Below are 18,821 nucleotides of genomic sequence, written 5' to 3'. Positions count from 1 at the left end.
TGTTTGGTCACTGCTGGCATTGGACAGCTTGGAGCCCACCCCCAAGGTGGCAGCAAAAAAAGGGGGCACAGGAGGGAGATGCCTCCAGTGGGAGCCCAGCATAGCCCAGCTGTGTCACCTGCCCACAGGCACCTCCAGGCTGCCCAGTGCTGCGCTAGCACCTTGCCCGTGCCAGGGGTGGCCCTGAGCTGTCCTCATGCACGGCGCGGTTCCAGCTAATTTTCCTGCAGGAGCTGTGTGTGCTCTCCTTGTCTGTGGCCCCAGGAAGGTCCAAACCCTTACCCTGCTGCATTTCCCTGCCTATTTCCAGCCTTGCTGCCAGCACCAGATGCTCCTCTTGGTCCCTGAGCCTCCTTCCCTGCATAATCTCTGCTACAAGCTGCGATGACCTATCCACCCCTCCTGCTCCCCTTTTCAGTCTCTGCCTGGCCTCTGCCACCAGCACGCAACTGAAGTCCTCAGCTGTCCAGCGGGCCGTCCCTTCCCAAACTGTGCCAGTGACTCGTAGCGTATGCCTTCACAATGCTCTTCTCCTTTCCCAGCTCACCTGCAGTACATCTTGCAGCCATACCAGTTCCACCAGCTCTTTGGGTTTTCATAGATTTCATAGACATCAGGGCTGGAAGGGACCTCAAAAGATCATCGAGTCCAGCCCCCTGCCCCAGGGGCAGGAGGTCAGCTGGGGTCGTAGGCTCCCAGCAAGATAAGCATCCAATTTGCTCTTGAAGGTGTTCAATGTAGGTGCTTTTACCTCTAATTGTTTTGCAGCAGTGGGTGACTTAAGTCCAGTTGCAACATATATTCAAGTTCATTGCCTCTGCCTGAAATGGCATCCTTGCTGACACATGCACGAGCAGGTGGCACGTATCGGTCATCCTGTTGGCTCTCACCCCATCTCCTGTTCTGTCCCTTGCCAAATCCTTCCTTATCCCCCCAAGCAGAATTAGAGCTTGCTAACGAAGTCCAAGCTCTCTGCCCAAAGTCAAAACACTAAAGGTGAAAGATTTATGTGAGATGAAGAGAAGCCACAGCATGGGCTTGACCCTAGCATGGCTATGGGCAGGGGAGAAGCATCTGCTCATGAGGTCAAGGTGACTGGACAGCATGGGTGGCAGACTGCATGTCTCGGGCACCATAAAGTCCCCGTGGAAGGGACTTGTGTCCAGGATACAGTTAAGAATTGTTACCACTAATCACTTGTCAGAACAGCCAGGGTACCGCTGCCCTGAGCTCCCCCCATGCCCATGTTTCCCTTTGGGGGCTGCTACATCCTCGCACTTGTCCACTGTGCTCAGGGCTTTGCAACCAGCAGTGCTCAGTTTCCATCCACCCTAGCTCTGCCTGCTGAGCCCTGAGGCCCCTGGGTCAAGTGCCTCACCCTGCCCAGGCCCATCTGCCCCAGGTGCTGTCAGGGGGCAACACACAAGTTGCAGGAAAGCCGCGTGAGCACCATGGATCCCAGTGGGAGACAGCGAGCAGGTCACAGCACTGAACTTGCACGCTCTGCTGTGAACTGCACACGCAGACACACATCTCATCTGATACCTGACAAGCAAGAAATTAAACTGCAGCTCTCCTGTAGTAGCTGTAGTAATGATGCATCTATTTTAATACACACTAAGGCAGATCAGCTGAAGCAGGATCTTAGAAAATTGGCTGAGAACTCATTACCGCTTCTCCCCATGGAAATTTTTAGTAAAAGGTGAAAAATTTATACAAACTGAAAAACCAAAGCCTGCTCCCTGCCATGAGGAGATGCTGCCAGGGCAGAGACAGCTCTTAGCCAGCACATGGTGAGTCCTGTTCCCAAAAACACTAACCGCTCCCTCTGCCATGACCTGATTCTCCCTCTCCCCTGGGATTTCCCACCCCCCAGCACAGTCCAAGAACTGGCTCTGCCGTCCCTTTGGGGCAGGGAGGATGCCCGGCTGTGTAGTTCATAAGTCAGAGCCCCTGGGGGAGATGTTTGCAAGGACCAAACCTGCAAGATGTTCTGAGATTCAACCTGAAGGAAGCAGGGGGGCTAGGGCGTGGGAGGCGCAGAGCTGGAGGGTTGGGGGGTGGTGGGGGCTGAGCAGGGCTGGTCCAGGTCTGTGGTTTGCTCATTCCCAGGCTTCTGAAAGACCAAAAGAGCCCCGTGAGCCCTGAGGTGTATGTAAACCCCTCCAGCCCCCGACCCCAGGCCCTTCTGTAAGTCAGGACATCCACCCCTGCTCTGGATCCTGCCTGGCTCATGGTCTGACTCCTTCTCCCTTGCGCTGGTCAGGATCCATCCAGAAGAAAGGACTGAGCGCAGATTTGCACCCATGTAAAGGGGAGGGAGTTCAGCCCTGATATCTAGAAGGACCGGGGTCAGCTTTGGAGCAAGTGACCCTGTGCCTCCCCACACACCTTCTTTCTGCTGCATCCTTTCCAGGCATAGCAGGCTCCCTGGGATGTCCACTTTGTTGGATACCAGGATGTCGGTCTGCACTGCATCCATGTTCATGTACAAGCTCTTGGGATCTCTCTAAGACAAAGAGCAGAGACACAGGTGAGACGAACCAGCCACGCCACAGGATGGGCAGGGCAGGAGGAGTAATGCCCCAATAAAGGCAGCCTTGAAAAGCCAGAAGCCAGAGGGTGTCATGGCAAAGCAGCCGTCAACTGTTTACCTACAGCACTGCACTGCACGTGTGCATAGCACAGAGCTCGAGCACAACTGAAAAGAGACATCCAGCTCTTGGCAGATGGCCTAGGGTGCAGCCTGTCCGGGCCCCACAAGCTAAAGGGACCTCAGTGTCAGAGCACGTCACATCCCAGCAGTTTAAGAGCTAAGGGCAGGCCAGGAAGCAAGAGATGTTAACAAATCTGGAACTCAGTGCTGCAGTTTGAGCAGAGAATAGCAAATGCGGTGCCTGTGTGAGAAAGGGGAAGATTGGGTAAAGGCAGCATGTATGTCTGACCCCCATGGTGTGAGAGCTGGAAGGAAAGGGCAGTGAAAGGCCTGGAGGTAACAGCCATGCTCTTGTTTGAGGAACAGTCCAGAAGGGCTGGTGCAGAATGAAACCAACCGGTGCTGGGAGAGGCCTCGCAGGCCCTGTTAGCATTGTTCCCTGCAGGCCATCACTCTTGGCCTGGCTCTGCCAAGGTCTCAAGGTCCAAACCTGGAGGCTTCTGCTGACTTAATGTCTGGCTTGAAATCCGAGCAGCCCAGATCTAGCCAGCGGCTTGCACACCTGCCTCCTCCCGGACACCGCAGACCCTGCAGGTCTGACAACCAGGGTCACAACAACAGTGAGGGGCCAGACAAGCCTTGGACTGTCTCCATCTGTGCTGGAGATGGGGCCAGAGTCAGGACAAGATAGCCTCGGCTTCAGAAAGGACTCACGGCTCCAGCACAGTGCTAACTCACAGGCTGGAGAAGGAAGCAGCTAATTGAACATGGGTAAAGACACGCTAGGTTCAAGGTGTCCTTTAATGAGGCACCGAGTCCTGCCAACATCCTGGGTCTGGCAGAGTGAGAGGGAAGGAGGGAGCTGGAAAGGCTCAGTCCTGCTGACTAGAGCAGGACAGTTTTTCCAACTGCAAACGTCTTGAGTCTCCAGTGCCTCTTTCCCCTGGTGCAGCCACGAAAATGAGAGCGTTATCCCTGTCCCTGCGCTCGTGCAGGTTCAGATCCAGGAGCCAGATTTGTTGTGATTTCATGCAGATGCCCCGTCCACCTCGGCCCTGCAAAGAGACCAGTCCCAGACACCCGTTCTCTCCCACTTCTTTCCCCATTTGTTTTCTGGGTTTTGAGTGAGATGAGTCCGTGCAGGGGCATCAATCCCTGCAGCAAACTGACCTAGGTTGGAGCCTGGCAGTCTTGCTGGTGCGCTCTGGCCAGGGCTGAGAGCCGGGCATGTTTTAGTTGCTGTTGCAGCCTCTTTTGGGTCCAGCAGAGCTGTGTCGCTGAGCCCAGCTGCATGTCTTGCTGGCCGTTTTGGCCACGCTGGCCTGGAGTGGGAAGATGCCATCCTCCCTAGTGCAGCCTGCCCAGGAGTGGGGTCCTGGCAGCTCCCGGCCGTGCAGGCCTTGAGTGGTACGATACCACAAGAGTATTGTTCCTTAATGGTGACCAACCAGGAGACACGCAGTCCCTGTGTTGGGGGTTGCAATGTCTCTGCGGGGTGGTGTAGCTCAGCCTGGATGTCCAGGCTGCAACCATAAGCTGGGCCCTTGCAGCTGTTTTACAGCTGCTGCATTTTAGCCCGCCGGTGGGGGCTGACCCCAGCCATACACTGGCTGGCAGACTTGGGCCAGGGGAAGCCCTGGCATTTCTTGTGGCATATCCAGGCCTCAGTGGTGTATAAACCTGGCTGGCTTTTTGCTCCCCCATGCAGGCTCAGTGAAACAGGCCTGGGCTTTCTTTTGCCCCCTTTTCAGGTCATGCCCCAACCAAGTGCTGTGGTGGGGCGCAAGTTCGAATTCAAGCCCAAGCCAAAACAGGCTTGGTTCCCCTTTTGTTGTTTCCGAGCTGTTAGGGTTCAGCCCAGCTGTGTAGCCTGACTATATGTCCAGGTCACAGCCCCATAGGCCTGGCGCTCTTTTGTTGCATGTCCAGAATTGCCGTCCACCCCCCAAATCCACCATGCAGAAGTGAGGATCAGCGCTATGGTTTCACAGGGAGCGATGAGGGGCCCTTTGCAGCGCAGACAGAGCCAGGCTCTCTGGCAGCTCCCTGCAACGCAGTGACCCACGGAGCAGCTTGTTGGACTCTCCGGTGTGGCCTCTGCTCAGAACTACCCTTTGGAGAGTCCCAAGTCCCAGCCTGCCTGGGCACGGGTAAAGACCCACCATGGAAGGTACCACCTCTAGATTCTGTTTTGTAGTCTGTAGTGTTTTAACATTAGAGTTAGTGATACCTTTTGTTTTTTCTTTATGCTTTGTAATACATCTGAGTGTTGTGTTTACACTGCTGTGCGAGAAAGGGGTTGTTGGTTTTACTGGACACCCTAGTGATTTATCCAGTGTTTCCCAGGTTGACTGGGTGGGGGCTTGAGCCAAGGTAAAATATATTTAATATCCCCAAAATTGAACCTGGTCCTTGTTGCTCTGACAGATGCTCAGCAGAAGTATTAAATATACAGTTACACACACACACACACACACACACACACACAGAGCATCCCACAGACACTCTGGAGTGAAGCAGATTTACCATAAAGAGCTGGAACAGAGGCTCTCCTATCGCCTCCCGCACGTGCTCCTCCACAACAGGAAATGTCTGGACAAAGTGCTGCAACAGAAGGGCTGTGGTAAGTGAATGGCCGGGGGTACGAGAGGCGGGATATGGAGTGTCGTCCTGTTCCACTCAAAGCCAGCCCCTGCACAGGGTGACAGTGTACCCCAGGACAAGAGGAATAAGGGGCTTTTGGAGCTATCTTTTATTGGGTGACCCATAACTGTAGCTCATGATTCGTAGGGAAATGCTGGAGTGGGGAGAAACAGACTGTTCCCGACGCACCAGCAGCAGGGCAGACAGCAGCGTAGTTACACATCTGAATCAGGGTCCTCTTGGCATCTCTGTGGCAGAGTGCATGCAAGGTCTTGTTCCTTGCTGGGCAAGCAGTGGCCCTGCTCCCTGCCAGCCCCCAGGAAAGCCTTGACCTTCCAGCTTCTCCTGCTCCAAAAGGCATCCCCCTGCTCAGCAGAGCCCCATTCCAGACCCTTCCTGCACAGGAGACGCTCACTCACCGCCAGAGTGATGCTGGCCTGTCGCTGGCTGGTGGCGTGATCCTGGTTTCCCATGGCACACATGAGGCCATGCACCACTCTCAGCTGGACCAGTTCTTTGGCCAGGTCGGTCAAGCTCTTGGCTAGGATGCTGTGAGGAAGCCGGCCCAGTCAGACCCCAAAGCCCTTCCACATGGAAGCTTGCTGGGGGGCAACATGAGCTGCCTTTAGCAGAGGTTGTGTGGGTACTTGCTGCCCAGGGCACAGCTCCTGCCTGTGGCACCTGTGGCTTGGCATCCCCTCCTATCAGTCTGTATCATTCCTCACTTGTCCCCAGGAGTTCAGCTATCCACTTGATTTCCCAGCAAATGGGCCTGGACAACTGGGAGTGTGCTACAGAAATCTGCCACTAAGATCTAGCATTGCCTTCCTGTCTGGGGCATCAGGTCCTACAGGCAACCATGTTGCCACCAGTCCCCCAGAAGAGCCCACCTCAGCGTCTCAATGTGCTCTGCCGCGCTCCTGTTGTGTGTTGCTCTGACGTCTCTTACCCGATGGCCTTTGCTGCAGCAGCCTGCTGTACGTACACTGGCAAGGACTCGGTGAGGTCAAACGTGGCAGCATCTGCACGAGAGAACATTTGACAGGGAGGAAACTTTGTCTGGAAGCACAATTCTGCCAGTAAGTGTGAGTAGTACCCTGGGGAATGAGACCAGCAGCACCCAGCCGAAGGGGATACATGGGCTTAAAGCAATGTGCCTAAAGAAATCTCGATATGACTGTACTTGAGAACCTCACCCTGATGTATCTATGTGCATCTACACATGCACATTTACTCCGCAGTAACTGAAATTACTACGCAGTCCAGGCACACATCCACACATGCATGCCTGCACTGCACAGTAAATATGGTGACTTATGCAGACTTGAGCGTAAATTGGTATGTCTCACGCATTCTTTCTTTCATCAATCCACTGGTTCCCCGAGCCAAGGTTTCGTGGTAACACATCCTGTTGGGGAAGGGGGAGAGGCTGCCAGTGTCTTACCCAGCCTGGACATCAAGTGAAGCATCGAACCCCTGCAGAGGAGCGAAGGGGCGGGTTTGCAGGGCCGGGTTGGTGATTGAGGAGAAAGAGGTCCTGAAGTTGGTTCTCAAGTGATCCATCAGTGGCCTGAGCAAGTCCAGAAGCTGCCACCCAGTTCCCCTCCAGCCCAGCCCACCCCACCCGCAGGTCCGTGCAAAGAGAGATTGTTTTGATCTTTTACCTCCCAGGGTTTTTGCTTGTGTCTTAACAGCCTCCCTCCTTGGTGGTTTCAGTAATGCCACCAGGCCCTGCAGCAGCGCTGGACGGACGTCGTAAGACATGAGATCCTTTATCAGCTGAATGGCTACGGAGAGAAGGGACGTAGGGACTTGTACGCACAGCGCTAACTCCCAGAGGAGCTGTCAGACCGCCACGTCCCCATCTCTCTGGGCTTTACTGGTTTGGGCACCAGTGCGCTGCAGACCGCTCCTGCTTCTCCCTGTCTGCTCTCACTTAAGACAGATTCTGGTCCAGCCCTTGTGGGAGCTGTTTACAGATGGGGAGAACCAAGATCTTCCCTGAGCCACCAGGAGGAGTGGCCCATTCAGACATCCTGTAGCTCCGCCAGGCAGGGGAAAGGAGGGGCTGGTAGCTTACAAAGGGCTCAGCCCCAGGCCAGACCTGTCCTAAGTCCTGTGCGCCTGCAAGTTGCAGCTGCCCCAGGCAGAGGGGCAGAGGGAAGCTTGTGGAGACAAGCTAGAACAACAACTGGTCTAATATGGGGCTCTTCAGCCTGGGATTTGATTCGCATCAAAACAAGTGTGGGATAGTTGTATACATGAGGCTCAAATGGCAATTACCTGCAATTAGCCAGGCTGGTCTGGAGCATGGGATGCTTTGGGGGTACTTAGTGCAGACAATGGCCTTGCCTATCTGCAGGGGCTGAGCTTGCTGTGAGACATGGCGCTCAAACCGAATCAAACCACTTGTCTGTGGGCACATCTACACTTGCTATTAATGCTATATAGGCTCATCACACAGTAAAATATTGAATGCTGTACTCTGGTTATACAGCTCTGGTCGTATAACTCTTTTGCCTTTTACTAAAGATTTCCATGGAGAGAAGCAGCTGTGAGTCTTGTGCCAATTTTTGAGTCCCTGCTGCAGTGGGGCTGTTCTTCAGTGTGCAAAAGGACAGACTAGTTAGTGCTGGAAGTGATGTTTGCTTCTTGTTTCCGCCCTGAGTTTTTCCTACCTGATTTTCTGCTTTTTTCTATGCTATATTAAGAGGTTTTTGCTGCTGACTGGAAGGAAAAGAGAATCAAAGTTTCTGTCATGCATCGGGGATCAAACTTGGAGCTGCGCCACTCTGCGAACCCCTGCAGTCGGCGTGTCAGAAATGGCATCTTTCATTGGTCTAATAAGAAATATGTCTCTAGCACACTGGGCACTTTGCCATGCGTGCTATTTTTCAATGCAGGGCACATGTGTGCAATGGGTGTGCACAGGTGTAGAGCAGGTTTCCTCTGAGCCTGGAGCGCCCTCCCCTGTCCACACTGGGGGCGGTGGGACAAGCAAACCCCGCTGACATTTACGGGGCTTGCAACGGCGGCCGGGGAGGCGCAGCTCCGCCCGGTTTCACCCGGGGCCTGATCCAGATGCCCTGACGCCAGGCTCAGCTCCAGGCCCACAGCTAGCCCGAGGCACCCCGCCGCGGGGCAAAGCTGCACCGCACCGGGGAAAAGGCACGCGCCGCACTCCGCAGGGCAGCCGCGGCACGCTGCCTTCCCCCATCCCGACTCTCAGCTCTGTCTTTGCACACGCAAGGGTAGCCCCGCCGAAGCGGGGCCTCAAAAAATTGGGTCGAAACTCATAACTGTTCCTCTCCACGGAAATCTTTAGTAAAAGGCGAAAGATTTATGCGATCTGAAGAGAAACCAGAGTATGCCCCGAGCCCGCCGGCCGAGCGGCCCGGGCGGGGGTGCCCGGCACGCCGCGCAGGGTGAGCTGGGGCAGAGATGGGCACGCGCCCCCCCCGCGGGCTGCAACCACTGCCCGACCCCCGCCCGCGGCCCTCGCCCCCACCGGGGCCGTCTCCAAGGGAAAGCTGGGGGGAGAGGCCCCGCCGGGCCGCACTGCACTCTGGGTATGCAAATATATGGAGATACAACTTCCGCTCCCCGCCCCCAGCTCTGCTCCCGCCGTCCTGCCCGCTGCTCGGGGCTTGGGAGCTACACAGCGCCGGGCGCTGCGGCCCTTGGCCCCTGGGTATAGCTACACTTGGATACCTGTGTGCGTGGTGTAAAATCTGTTTAGAGGTAGTTTTATATATATAAAACTCTGTGTGTGTGTGTGTGTAAAAATATATATATTTAGAGGTACAGGGTTTTTTAATTTTTTTTTATATATATATATATATAAACTACATATATATATATATAAAACTCTCTGTGTGTGTGTATAATGTGTATGTATATACATATTTATACTTTTATGTATAGAAATAAATATTTTTGCAAAAAAAAAAAGGCAGTGCAGCCGGGATCCCTTAGCCCCAGTGAGCACCTGGTCTCCAGCCAGCTGCCCTTCCCCCCCAGGCTCGATGTTTCTGCGGCAGGGGGTGGGGGGGCAGCAATTAGAGACCCTTGCAGGGTTGTTACTTTCCAGGCTGAGAAGCAAGTTCTCCCCTTGGCCATGAGCCTGGGAGAGATTGGCCTTGGCTGCTTAGGAGGGAAAACTGGCAGAGACTAGGACGTTCTTTGGGTAGATGTGATCTCTTTTAATTAGGTCAACTGAATAGTTTGAAAAAATGTTCTTTGTCAGCTTCCGGGCACAAACAACCTTCTTCAGGCATAGGGGGAGCAGGGCGCTGTGGGAGCGGGGGAGGCACTGGCAGGGCCAGGGGGATGTGGGTCAGGAATGGACACCAGCAGGGCTGGGGGGGCTGTGGGGGGAGCGAGGGGCACCGGCAGGGCCGGGGTGTGTGTGGGTCAGGAGTGAGGGGCACAAGCAGGGCTGTGTGTGGGGAGTGAGGGGCACTCTCCCTGTGCCTGAAGAAGAGTGTTTGTGCCCCAAAGTTTGCAAAGAACAATTTTTCCAGTGATCGAGTTGAGCTGGTTTAATAAAAGATATCACATTTACACAAAGAATCTTGTGCAGAGAGTATGAAGGCATTTTGTGATGTATTTTCCCTGCAAACAGTGGTTGGAGCAGCCAGAGAGCTTCCAGCAGCAACAGCAAAGTGACACGGTGATGCATCTGGACATGGTACCATCCCCTCAGCCTGGGAGCTCCATGCCTTCCCTTCCCTCTTCCTCAGCTCGGCCCGAGACAGCCCGCAGAGCCAGCACTCACAGCCACTGCCCAAGCAAGAGCCCAGGGACACAGGCCATAGGAACTTACATGAGAATCACCCTGCAAGTGGATCAAAAGGACAATTCTCCTGTGGGCATATCACCCCGGGGGTGGCAATGCTGGGACAGCTCCTACCTTCGTACTGGACTTCCAGCTCCACGGAGCGCAGCACACCCAACACGGCCTCCACGATGTTGGGGTGGCTCTTCCCCACGATCGCCTGGTGGCAAAGGAATAGGTGGATTGTTAATTGCTTGGGGTTTGCAGGTCTGTAGCCCAGTGAGATATCCATCTGGGTTTGGCAGGGAGCTAAACAGCCGGCTGTGCTGTGGCACAAGGGAAATGGACCCAGGGCACAATCCTGCAACTTTTACTCTGTTTCAGCCTCATGTGTAAATGACTTTCCCACCCCTGTTTTGATGCTAGGACTAATCAGCCCTGGAATTAAACTGGTTTTAGCCCTACTGATGCTCTGGAACAGCCTGAACCTGCCAGTGGCTCTGTCTGTGCACACACTTTCTTACTGATGCAGTATGCAACAGAAGAGATCAAGGCGCAGGCTTTAAGTTCAAGGGTCAATAATCCAGTTTGGGAAGTGCAGGATTTAAGACTGAAGCACTACAGACTGTATGCTCAATCCTGACATACAGTTTCCTTTTATAACAGCTGGGCTTCTCCAGGTAGTGAGGGCATGATCTGAGTTTAAGACTGGGTTTTACTCTCTTAAAGCCAGGATAATACAAGGCAGTTTCATGCTCGCCTTTCATAAGAAGTAACAGCCAAGAGGAGACGGGGAATGATAAAGCATCGTCTCCATTCAGTATATTCAAAAGCAAAATGTTAGATCTCAGTGGAGCACTCAGCTTATGCACAGCCTTGGAGGTCAGAGCCTGACATGAAAATGGGCCGGGGGGGGCTGTTCATTATGTCATTATTCAAATCAGGCAGAAAAGAGTGCTAGGCATCTCAGTTCCTTTCAGAGTGCTCTCAGCGCTGTGTGGAAATGTGTGGGAACTCAAAGCCCATGCTCTGGGTTAATGTCACGTGGCCGAACACAAAAGGATACGTGCTCCACAACTGCCTTCTCCAGTATAACCTCAGCACGCAGGCTTCACATTGGTGTGGCCTTATCCACATCGGGTGCGCAGCCCTGGACACCTACAGCTGAGTTACAAAACAGTGGACACATCTACACATGCATTAATGTGCTTTAGTTATGCACACTAAATCCAATACCTCCATGGGTCTACAAGTTCATTAATGAGCTTTAGGTGATGTGCATTAAATCTAGGACCGCCACAATGAGGTACTAGAAAAAGGTGCATTAGTCTGTTTTAATGTGCAGTAGCTAGAGAGCACTTTTCTGTGACATTTGAATCCACATTAAATTAACATGCACATGTAGACACCCTCCAGTGTGAAGTACTAGGAAAATATGCATTAGCTTATCTTAATGCGCATTAACTACAGCCGTGTTTTTAGTGATGTTTCAAAGCACATTAGCGTATTTTAATGCACATTAATTAAAGAACATAGTTTTTTTAGTAATACTTTAATGCACATTAAAATAGGCTAATGAGCATTAAGGTGTATGTTTAGATGTCCCTGAGAGCTGGTTTTATTTCAGGCTTCTCTGTTCAATAAGCTTTTCCCAGGTCCTAGAACGCCAGTAGGGTTTCCATATATTTTTTGCCTCCTGTTTATAACAGACTTATGGTGGGACAGGCGTTCTGGTAACGCCAGATCTGGGGCTGAACTTTGTCCCATGCTCCATTCCACTCACCTGCACAACCCTGAGAGTCTGCAGGGACAGCTGCTGGGCATGCGGGGAGGTACACGGCAGCAGAGCAATGAGGCCTTTGTACACTTGGTTCTGGTACTTGGGATTGCCGTGGCCTAAGGAGTCCAGCAGAATCTGCACTTGTCTCTGAGTCTTTTCTGACTTGGAACTGGCCATGAACTCAGCTATCGATTGCACACCTGTGTATGAAAAGATTCTCTGAGTCACACAGCTGAAAAGAAAATTAGCCCAAGTGGTTATTCATCTGAGTTTGGTCAGTAGCCCGGTCACTTTACTGATATCAAGAAAGGATCAAATACTCCGTCCCATTTTAATTACTGCTTGGGGAGTGGAGGTGGGGAGTTTATTCTTGGGAGTGTATCAGTAGTTACTACATTGATTTTAAAATACAATGGAGCCAAGTTCTCTGCTGGTGCCAAGGGGCAAAACTCCACGGATGTCAATGGAAATGTGTGCATGTATACCAGCAAAGAACCTGCCTCTAATGACGCCAACTGTGTCCTCTGAGCACCCCTTGACTGGTTCAGTCATTTTCATCTTGTTACTGAGGAAGCGGTTTCAAACGGCAGGTATCTGTCACTGATTGCACTAATGGGCTCCTTTTACAGTGGGAAAAGCAGGGTATTTTTTTTTAATTCTCAAAACTCCAAGCCAAGGGAAGAGATTTCGCTTTCACTGTCCAGAAAAAAAAGTCATTTTAATGATCTTTCAACAGATGTCAAATATAAAAATATTCACCCCAAGAGGGAAAGCTGGGGAAGGTTAGGAGTACGTGAACCCAGCAGGTTATAAGGGAAACTGCTTTGTAACCTTAACTATAGTTGCAACCAGAACAACTGCTGTAATGTATCAAAGAAAAACTAGTGCAAAGTAGGCTCGTTAAAAAATGAGAAGGGGGATGAAACGTGTACACTCTGCAATGGCTGAAACTCTGGACTCCTTCCAACAAGAACAAATTCTAAAATAATCTTCCAGTACAAGGACTCTGCTTGAGCAACAAAGGGTCTGGAGGCCAGAGAGAAGATCCGTGCCTTAATGCTTGACTGATAACAAATACATGTGGCGCCTGACACCTACCATAGCTCTCACAAATGAGCTCCTTATACTTCCTGCCAGCATTTGCTACTAGCTGAAGTAGCTTTATTGACTCCTTTTTGTCTTCTTCCTTCAGTTGGCTCAACCCTAATATTTCCAGGAGAGTCAGGACACCTCCAACCTCCAGAAATTCGATGAGGTACCTATGGCTGCAGAGATGAGGGCAACAAAACAGAAATGGTCACTGGTTATAACAAAAAATCTTCTTTCCTCAGCTCTTCATATTACTGGCAACCTTCATTGTACTGCCCTGTTTCTCCTTGTGTCTAATCTCCTGGAGGAAGAGGACTGGTCACCGCAAAAGCGGCCTGGAGCCCCAGTGCAAATGCCCCACCTGGAAATGTGCTGTGCCCCCAACAGGTCAGGTGAGATTTTCCTCTGAGTGCCCACATTCAAATAGAACAATATACATGGAGAAGCTGTGTGTCTCCATGATGAAGATGTTTGTCAGACCCCCATCTGGGGACAATGACCGGACTGTGCTTGGGGAACATGCAGGATTCACTGAACAATTAACACGGGGAGCAGCATAAAATACAGCGTGGAGTGTAATACGGCATAAAAGAGTATTCCTGGCAAACAGGCACTGCCCTGGCTTTTGTCCAGCTTTGTGTGAAATAGCAAGTCCAGCACCTTCCACATGACTGACTCCTCTAGTTCGAGGGTGTTCTCATCACCAAGTTATCTGAGCTCCACGAGCTGGTTTCTCACGCCCCACAGCCCAATTCAGAATGGATCCACCTACACCACCAGTCTGTGGGTGGGTCTCTCCTGACAGAAGGGATCTAGAGACAGGCAGAGGGGATGAGGAAATCACGCCTTCAGCCTGGGAGCTCAAAAGCACAGGCCCAGGACAACTGCCCCTTCCTGGACATGGCCCTAGTAGTAAAGCAGAGGTGTCCAAGATACGGCTTGTGGAGCTGTGTCATCTAGCCTACAGGGTTGCCCACAGGGCCAGAAATTTGGTGATGAGATGTGCACTGACTGTTCATTGTCATGGCTCCTGAAGCAATGAATGCTGCTTCCACCTGTCCCACTGACAAATTCCAAGCCCTCTGGGGGACCCTGCAGGCCAAATCCAGACTGTGGAGCCATCATGCGGCCCACAGGCCAGAACCGTGATGATGTGAGGTGTGGCAGCTCCAGGAAATGCAGCAATTAATGCTGCTACTGCCAAACATCCAGCCCTGCAAGCAGCCTGTATTCTGGATCCAGCCTACAGACCCATTCTGAGCTCTAGATCTGGTCCATGCACCCAGGTGAGTTTGACACCCCTATAGTAAGGTATCAGGGCTAATCCCTCAGGGTCCTTGCTACAGCCTGTACCCCGATTTGCTGTAATTCTGGCAAACAAACATATCTCATGGAGGATGTGTGATACTCACCCACTTGCAGCAGATAAAAAGATGCCTATGGCCTTCAGCAGCTGGTCTAAGCATGTTCCATTCATGTAACTGTTTGGCAATGTTAAGGAGCTAATTCTGACGGTCACCAAGCCGGCTCAAGGCCATGCAAGGCCCCACACCACAGGGGACCCTATCCTGGGGAGGGAGCACAGGCTTTCACTCCACAAGCCCGCTGTCCCACAAACCGCTGCAGAGGCAGCATGGCCAGCCCTGAGCTGGGGCAATTTCTTCCCCCTAGCATCAGCGAGCTGGGCAGGGAGCCTGCATTTAGCACTTGACTAAAAGGCTGAGGTACTCCAATGTGGGTTGTATAAGGAGAAAGGAAAAGAAAGGGAGATCTGTGGGGCAACCCAGAATCACACTGGCAGTAAGAGCTGGGTTACACTAATAGCATCAGGACAGAATTGCCCCCAGATTCCAGCTGTTAGCAGCCCAAAATAACTCAACTGGACATGGCTGTTTTTGCACCGGGAATCTCTACCCCAATCCTCATTCCTTCCCCTTCCCACCCCTTGCCATATTCCCAAGGAAAGAGATACGACAGCCGAAGCCACGCTGTCAGGCGAGCCAGGAACAGGCTGGCTCCCTGCAAGAATTCCAGCTCCAACTCCGGCCCTGTCTTGCCTTGATTTCCCTCAATGAAGTTGTCCAGGATGTGGCTCCGGGCAGCTCTTCCAGCATTGTCCCATTTCTGCAAGAAGGCTAACAGCCTGCCGATGGCCGCCTGCTCCTTTGCAGAAGTCATTATCGGTGGTGTACGAGAGAGGGGTTACAGGACCCTGAACAAGAAAAGTAGTCCGTACAAACAAGACCAGTACTGATTAGAGTTGGCAACCATTATTTAATCTTTCAGTTTCCTTTACCCCTGTTACTACCCCCTCTGTATCAAACTGAGGCACAGAGAGATTGACTCGACTGCCCAAGACTTCGTAACAAATCTGTAACAAAACTGGGAGTAGACTCTAGGTCTGTTGACTTGGCCACCAACTATCTCCATGATAACATTCCCTCTTTCCTCCGTTAATAAGACACCTGATGTTGCTGATCTTAGTCTCTGTTGCTTGCCAGGCTTGGAATACAGTTATTGTATCACACGCCTGGCTCTTCTGGAGAGGAAGCAGGGAAATGGGAGTAGAGATGTGCAGGGATATGATGATAAAAGGGGGAAACTTTGCATTTTAGATGCTTGCACTGGTTTGTTTTATCAGCTAATTTCCCAGCCTGTGCCCAGAGCTTTCACCGGTCTTAAATAAACTGGGGAAAAGGGCAGCGATAATGAATATACCCAAGGAATGGGGATGTTGCAGGGAACCCCATCTCCCCAGGGACCTTGAGCATAGCGATCCCCACTTTGCTGAATGGTCATTGACCCATTTGTTTGATTTCCCTATTCCTGCCTCTACACATTACAGCGTAAGTAGTATTTGTAGAAAGTGTCACATTGATGGCCCTGGAATTGGAAGTCCTCTATTTACTCAGCTCCAATCCTGCCAACACCAACAGTCTTGAATTTCAGCTTAAAGCTTAAACCTGGGCTTGTATGCAGGTGTTTGTAAAGGGATAACTCAGGTTGCAATACAGTACAGTTCCCTCTGGGCCTGTCTATACATGCTTTTACATGTGCTTAATTTGCCTAACGCACATTAAGGAGATTTAGGCACACATCTACATGTGCACACACTAAGGCGCATTAATGTGGTGTGTGGACCAAGTTGGGACTAAAGTTAGTTAATGTACATGATGTTAGCGCGCCTTAGCACATCTACACGTTCATTAAGGCTCTTTAGCTATTCGAACCTAAATTCGTGCTTTTGCAGGTATCAAATTTAGGCACAAATAGCCTAAAATCGACATTTTTAAGGCACATTAAGGGCATGCACATGCAGAAACATGCCCTTACTGTGCCTTAAATTGGGCTAAAGCGCCTTAAATTGGCACTGTGCCTCATCCTTGAGGGGAAAAAAATACGGTTCCTCATTTACCTCATTCAGCCTCAACCCCTCTGACTGAGGCTTTGTCTCCATCAGGAAGTTGAAGGTTTAAATTCAGATGCAATTTAGAAGCAAATTAATTGGCAAAGCGAAGCCCTGCCTGGACAAGGTATGAGTTGCTCCTTTCTGTTGAGGTTATGTCTGCTAGAAGACCAATACCCAGCTTGTAAAGCACCTGATACGGCTCCTGGGAACCAATCCGAAATCTCTGGTTCATTCATAAAAGCCACGCTACACCTGCACAGGGGTGACTTTCCATCACCACTGCCTGGACTGGATTGCACACGGTGACGTAGAGCTCAGGACATTTTGAAAAGAATCGTTTAAAAGTTGGATGAACAAATGATGCTGGGGAATTAGGAGGAGTTGGCATTTCATTAGGGAATTAATGGGCTACGGTTTGTAGGAGTCTGTGTCCTTGGCAGAGTTTTTTTCAGGATCTCCTTTGAGGGGAGAGAAGTTTTAAAATAAATCCATTTTCCCAAAATAGTTGTGATTGAAAGTGTTATTAGCCATAACAAATGTTAGTGCTGACAGGAGAATGGCCTGTTAGGAGCCTTTGGTGAAACAGTCAAGTGAAAGTCATATTTCACATTATCATGAGCGGGTCCCCGTGATTTACAGAATATTTGTGAAACGTTACTTGCTGGGCTCATGATTGATACCAAGAGAACAACTCGGGTGTAGGGGAAACGTGTATTTCCCTGAGACGGTTCGCCTGAAATTTACAGTCCCATAAAGTGCTCCCCTGTCCTCGCCAGAGATCTAGTTAAGAGAACTTTACAGTCTGAAACCTCCCCAAATTGATTCTAAATGAACGCTTCCGTATTTATGTTTGAGATGCCGAGGGCGCGCTGCTGCCCCGTTTTTATTAGTAAGCAGCCATAAGCCTCTCTGCTCAGAAGCACTGGCACCAACCTCGAGACGTGAGGATTTTAAGGATAAAAAAAATAAGGCTTTTTTTTTTATGGTTCAGCTGGGGAGAACAGCAGGTCTGAACAACAATCCTAAGCAGTGGCTGTGATTATAACGGTGCCCTCGCTTCGAGGATCCCAACCTGCCCTGCACCTATCAATGAGGATTATTAGCCATGTTGTGCGGGTGGAGAAATAGGCACAAAGAAAAGTGAAGTCTCTTACCCCAAGTCTGCACAAACCAGCGGCTGTCAGAAAAGAGCTGGCCTCTTGCTCCAGTGATCTGCGCTCACAAACCAACGTGCTGCCTCCCGATCTTGCTGGGCCTGCTGGTCTCAGAAAGGGGGGGCGATTGGAAATGGTTGGGAGGACGCCAGAGAAACCCGGGGTGATTTAGGAGCGGGCACCGACGATTCAAGGAGCGGCATTTTGCAATCATGGGACAAGGGACAAGGGCCAGGCGCAGACCTGGGCAGCTAGGAGGTGCGGCAGATATTAAAAGCCACCTTCGTCCCTCCAGCGTTCAGGGCCTGCGCAGCCCCAGCCTCGGTCAGGGCTGCCCCGGGGCTGGGTTCGCTGCGGGGCAGAGGACGGCGGTGCGGAGAGGGCCGCCACCTCTGCCACCGCCCGGCTGCCGGGGGCGCGCGCCCCTCGAGCTGGCTCATCGCGGGGGAGGTTTCCAACAGCTTTTCGCAAGGGAGGTGTTTGCCCCTCCGGCCCCACCCGTCTCCTTGGCCTCCCGGCTCATCTCACAGGCGTTTGCCCCGCGCGCGCTCACGCTCTGCCGCGTACGGGGGTGGGCCGTGCCCCGGGCTGGGGGCTTTTGCGAGGGGCGACCCCCTGGGCAGCCCCATCCTGCCCCCCCCCCCCGCCCCGCGCCAGGGGGAGATTAATTAACCCTCTCTCTCCTGAGAGGTATCAGAGCCCCCCACCCCATTATTAATTAACCCTTTCTCTCCTGGGGGGGCATCAGAGCCCCGGGTGTATTAATTAATCTTTTCTGCCCCAGGGGGGTATTAGAAATCTCCCCTCCCACACAAGTCCTTAACCCTTTCTCTCCTGGGGGGACATTAGAGCCCCCCACTGGTTTTAATGAACCCTTTCTGGTATCAGAGCCCCCCCCCGGGGTATTAATTAGCCCCCTCTCTCCTGAGGGGTATCAGACCCCCCTAAAAGGCATAAATTAACCCTTTCTGCCCCAGGGGTATCAGAACCCTGCCCCCCCGGGTATTAATTAACCCTCTCCCTCCTTTCTGCCCCCCGTGCTTAACCCTCTCTCCCGGGGGGCGGCGGCATCAGAGCCCTGCCCCCCAGGGGGCTGAATTAACCCTTTCTGCCCCGGCGGATAATAACTCCCTGCAGAGGGAGGAGACGGCGCTCCCACCCCTCACCTGTCTCTCCACCTTGACTGACACCCCGGCTAGCCAATGGCAGGCCGGTGCTCCCCCCCGCCTGGCCAATGGGGGGCAGCACTCGGAGCCCACGGGCGAGAGGTCCCGTTGCTAAGGGCTCGGGGCGCGTTGCTACGGGGGAAAAGT

The 18,821-nt window shown here is 52.1% G+C and overlaps 1 protein-coding gene and 3 non-coding genes across 7 annotated transcripts; 1 reads left to right on the top strand and 3 right to left on the bottom strand.

Moving 5' to 3' along the window:
- Nucleotides 1–399: 399 nt before the first annotated feature.
- Nucleotides 400–18,812, bottom strand: ARMH1 (armadillo like helical domain containing 1). 4 transcript variants are annotated; one of them, XM_090046665.1, is made up of 13 exons: nt 18,675–18,812; nt 17,509–17,612; nt 14,918–15,157; nt 14,358–14,426; nt 12,955–13,121; nt 11,860–12,056; nt 10,212–10,296; nt 6,964–7,086; nt 6,249–6,321; nt 5,719–5,848; nt 5,183–5,260; nt 2,392–2,509; nt 400–2,116 (listed from the first exon to the last, which is right to left on the bottom strand). In XM_090046665.1, exons 3-13 carry the CDS (start codon nt 15,121–15,123, stop codon nt 2,103–2,105), a joined length of 1,260 nt encoding a protein of 419 aa, XP_089902791.1. In that variant the 5' UTR covers nt 15,124–15,157; nt 17,509–17,612; nt 18,675–18,812; the 3' UTR covers nt 400–2,102. The 4 variants fall into 4 exon arrangements, with proteins under 4 accessions (XP_089902791.1, XP_089902788.1, XP_089902790.1 ...); XM_090046662.1 differs by lacking the exons at nt 400–2,116; nt 2,392–2,509 and adding an exon at nt 2,553–3,711; XM_090046664.1 differs by lacking the exons at nt 400–2,116; nt 2,392–2,509 and adding an exon at nt 2,553–3,711 and having other exon boundaries at nt 17,509–17,609; nt 18,675–18,809.
- LOC149863344 (U5 spliceosomal RNA) lies at nt 1,625–1,737 on the bottom strand. Its single transcript, XR_016442842.1, has one exon. It is a non-coding gene; the product is annotated as a U5 spliceosomal RNA (small nuclear RNA).
- On the top strand, nt 7,780–7,895 carry LOC149863343 (U5 spliceosomal RNA). The gene has a single exon (XR_016442841.1). It is a non-coding gene; the product is annotated as a U5 spliceosomal RNA (small nuclear RNA).
- On the bottom strand, nt 8,553–8,668 carry LOC149863342 (U5 spliceosomal RNA). The gene has a single exon (XR_016442836.1). It is a non-coding gene; the product is annotated as a U5 spliceosomal RNA (small nuclear RNA).
- Nucleotides 18,813–18,821: the final 9 nt, after the last annotated feature.

The sequence above is a fragment of the Crocodylus siamensis genome, chromosome 5 (assembly GCF_052110815.1).
Source record: "Crocodylus siamensis isolate JL-2025a chromosome 5, ASM5211081v1, whole genome shotgun sequence".
NCBI classification, from domain to species: domain Eukaryota; kingdom Metazoa; phylum Chordata; order Crocodylia; family Crocodylidae; genus Crocodylus; species Crocodylus siamensis.
This window is presented reverse-complemented; position numbering and strand designations above follow the sequence as displayed.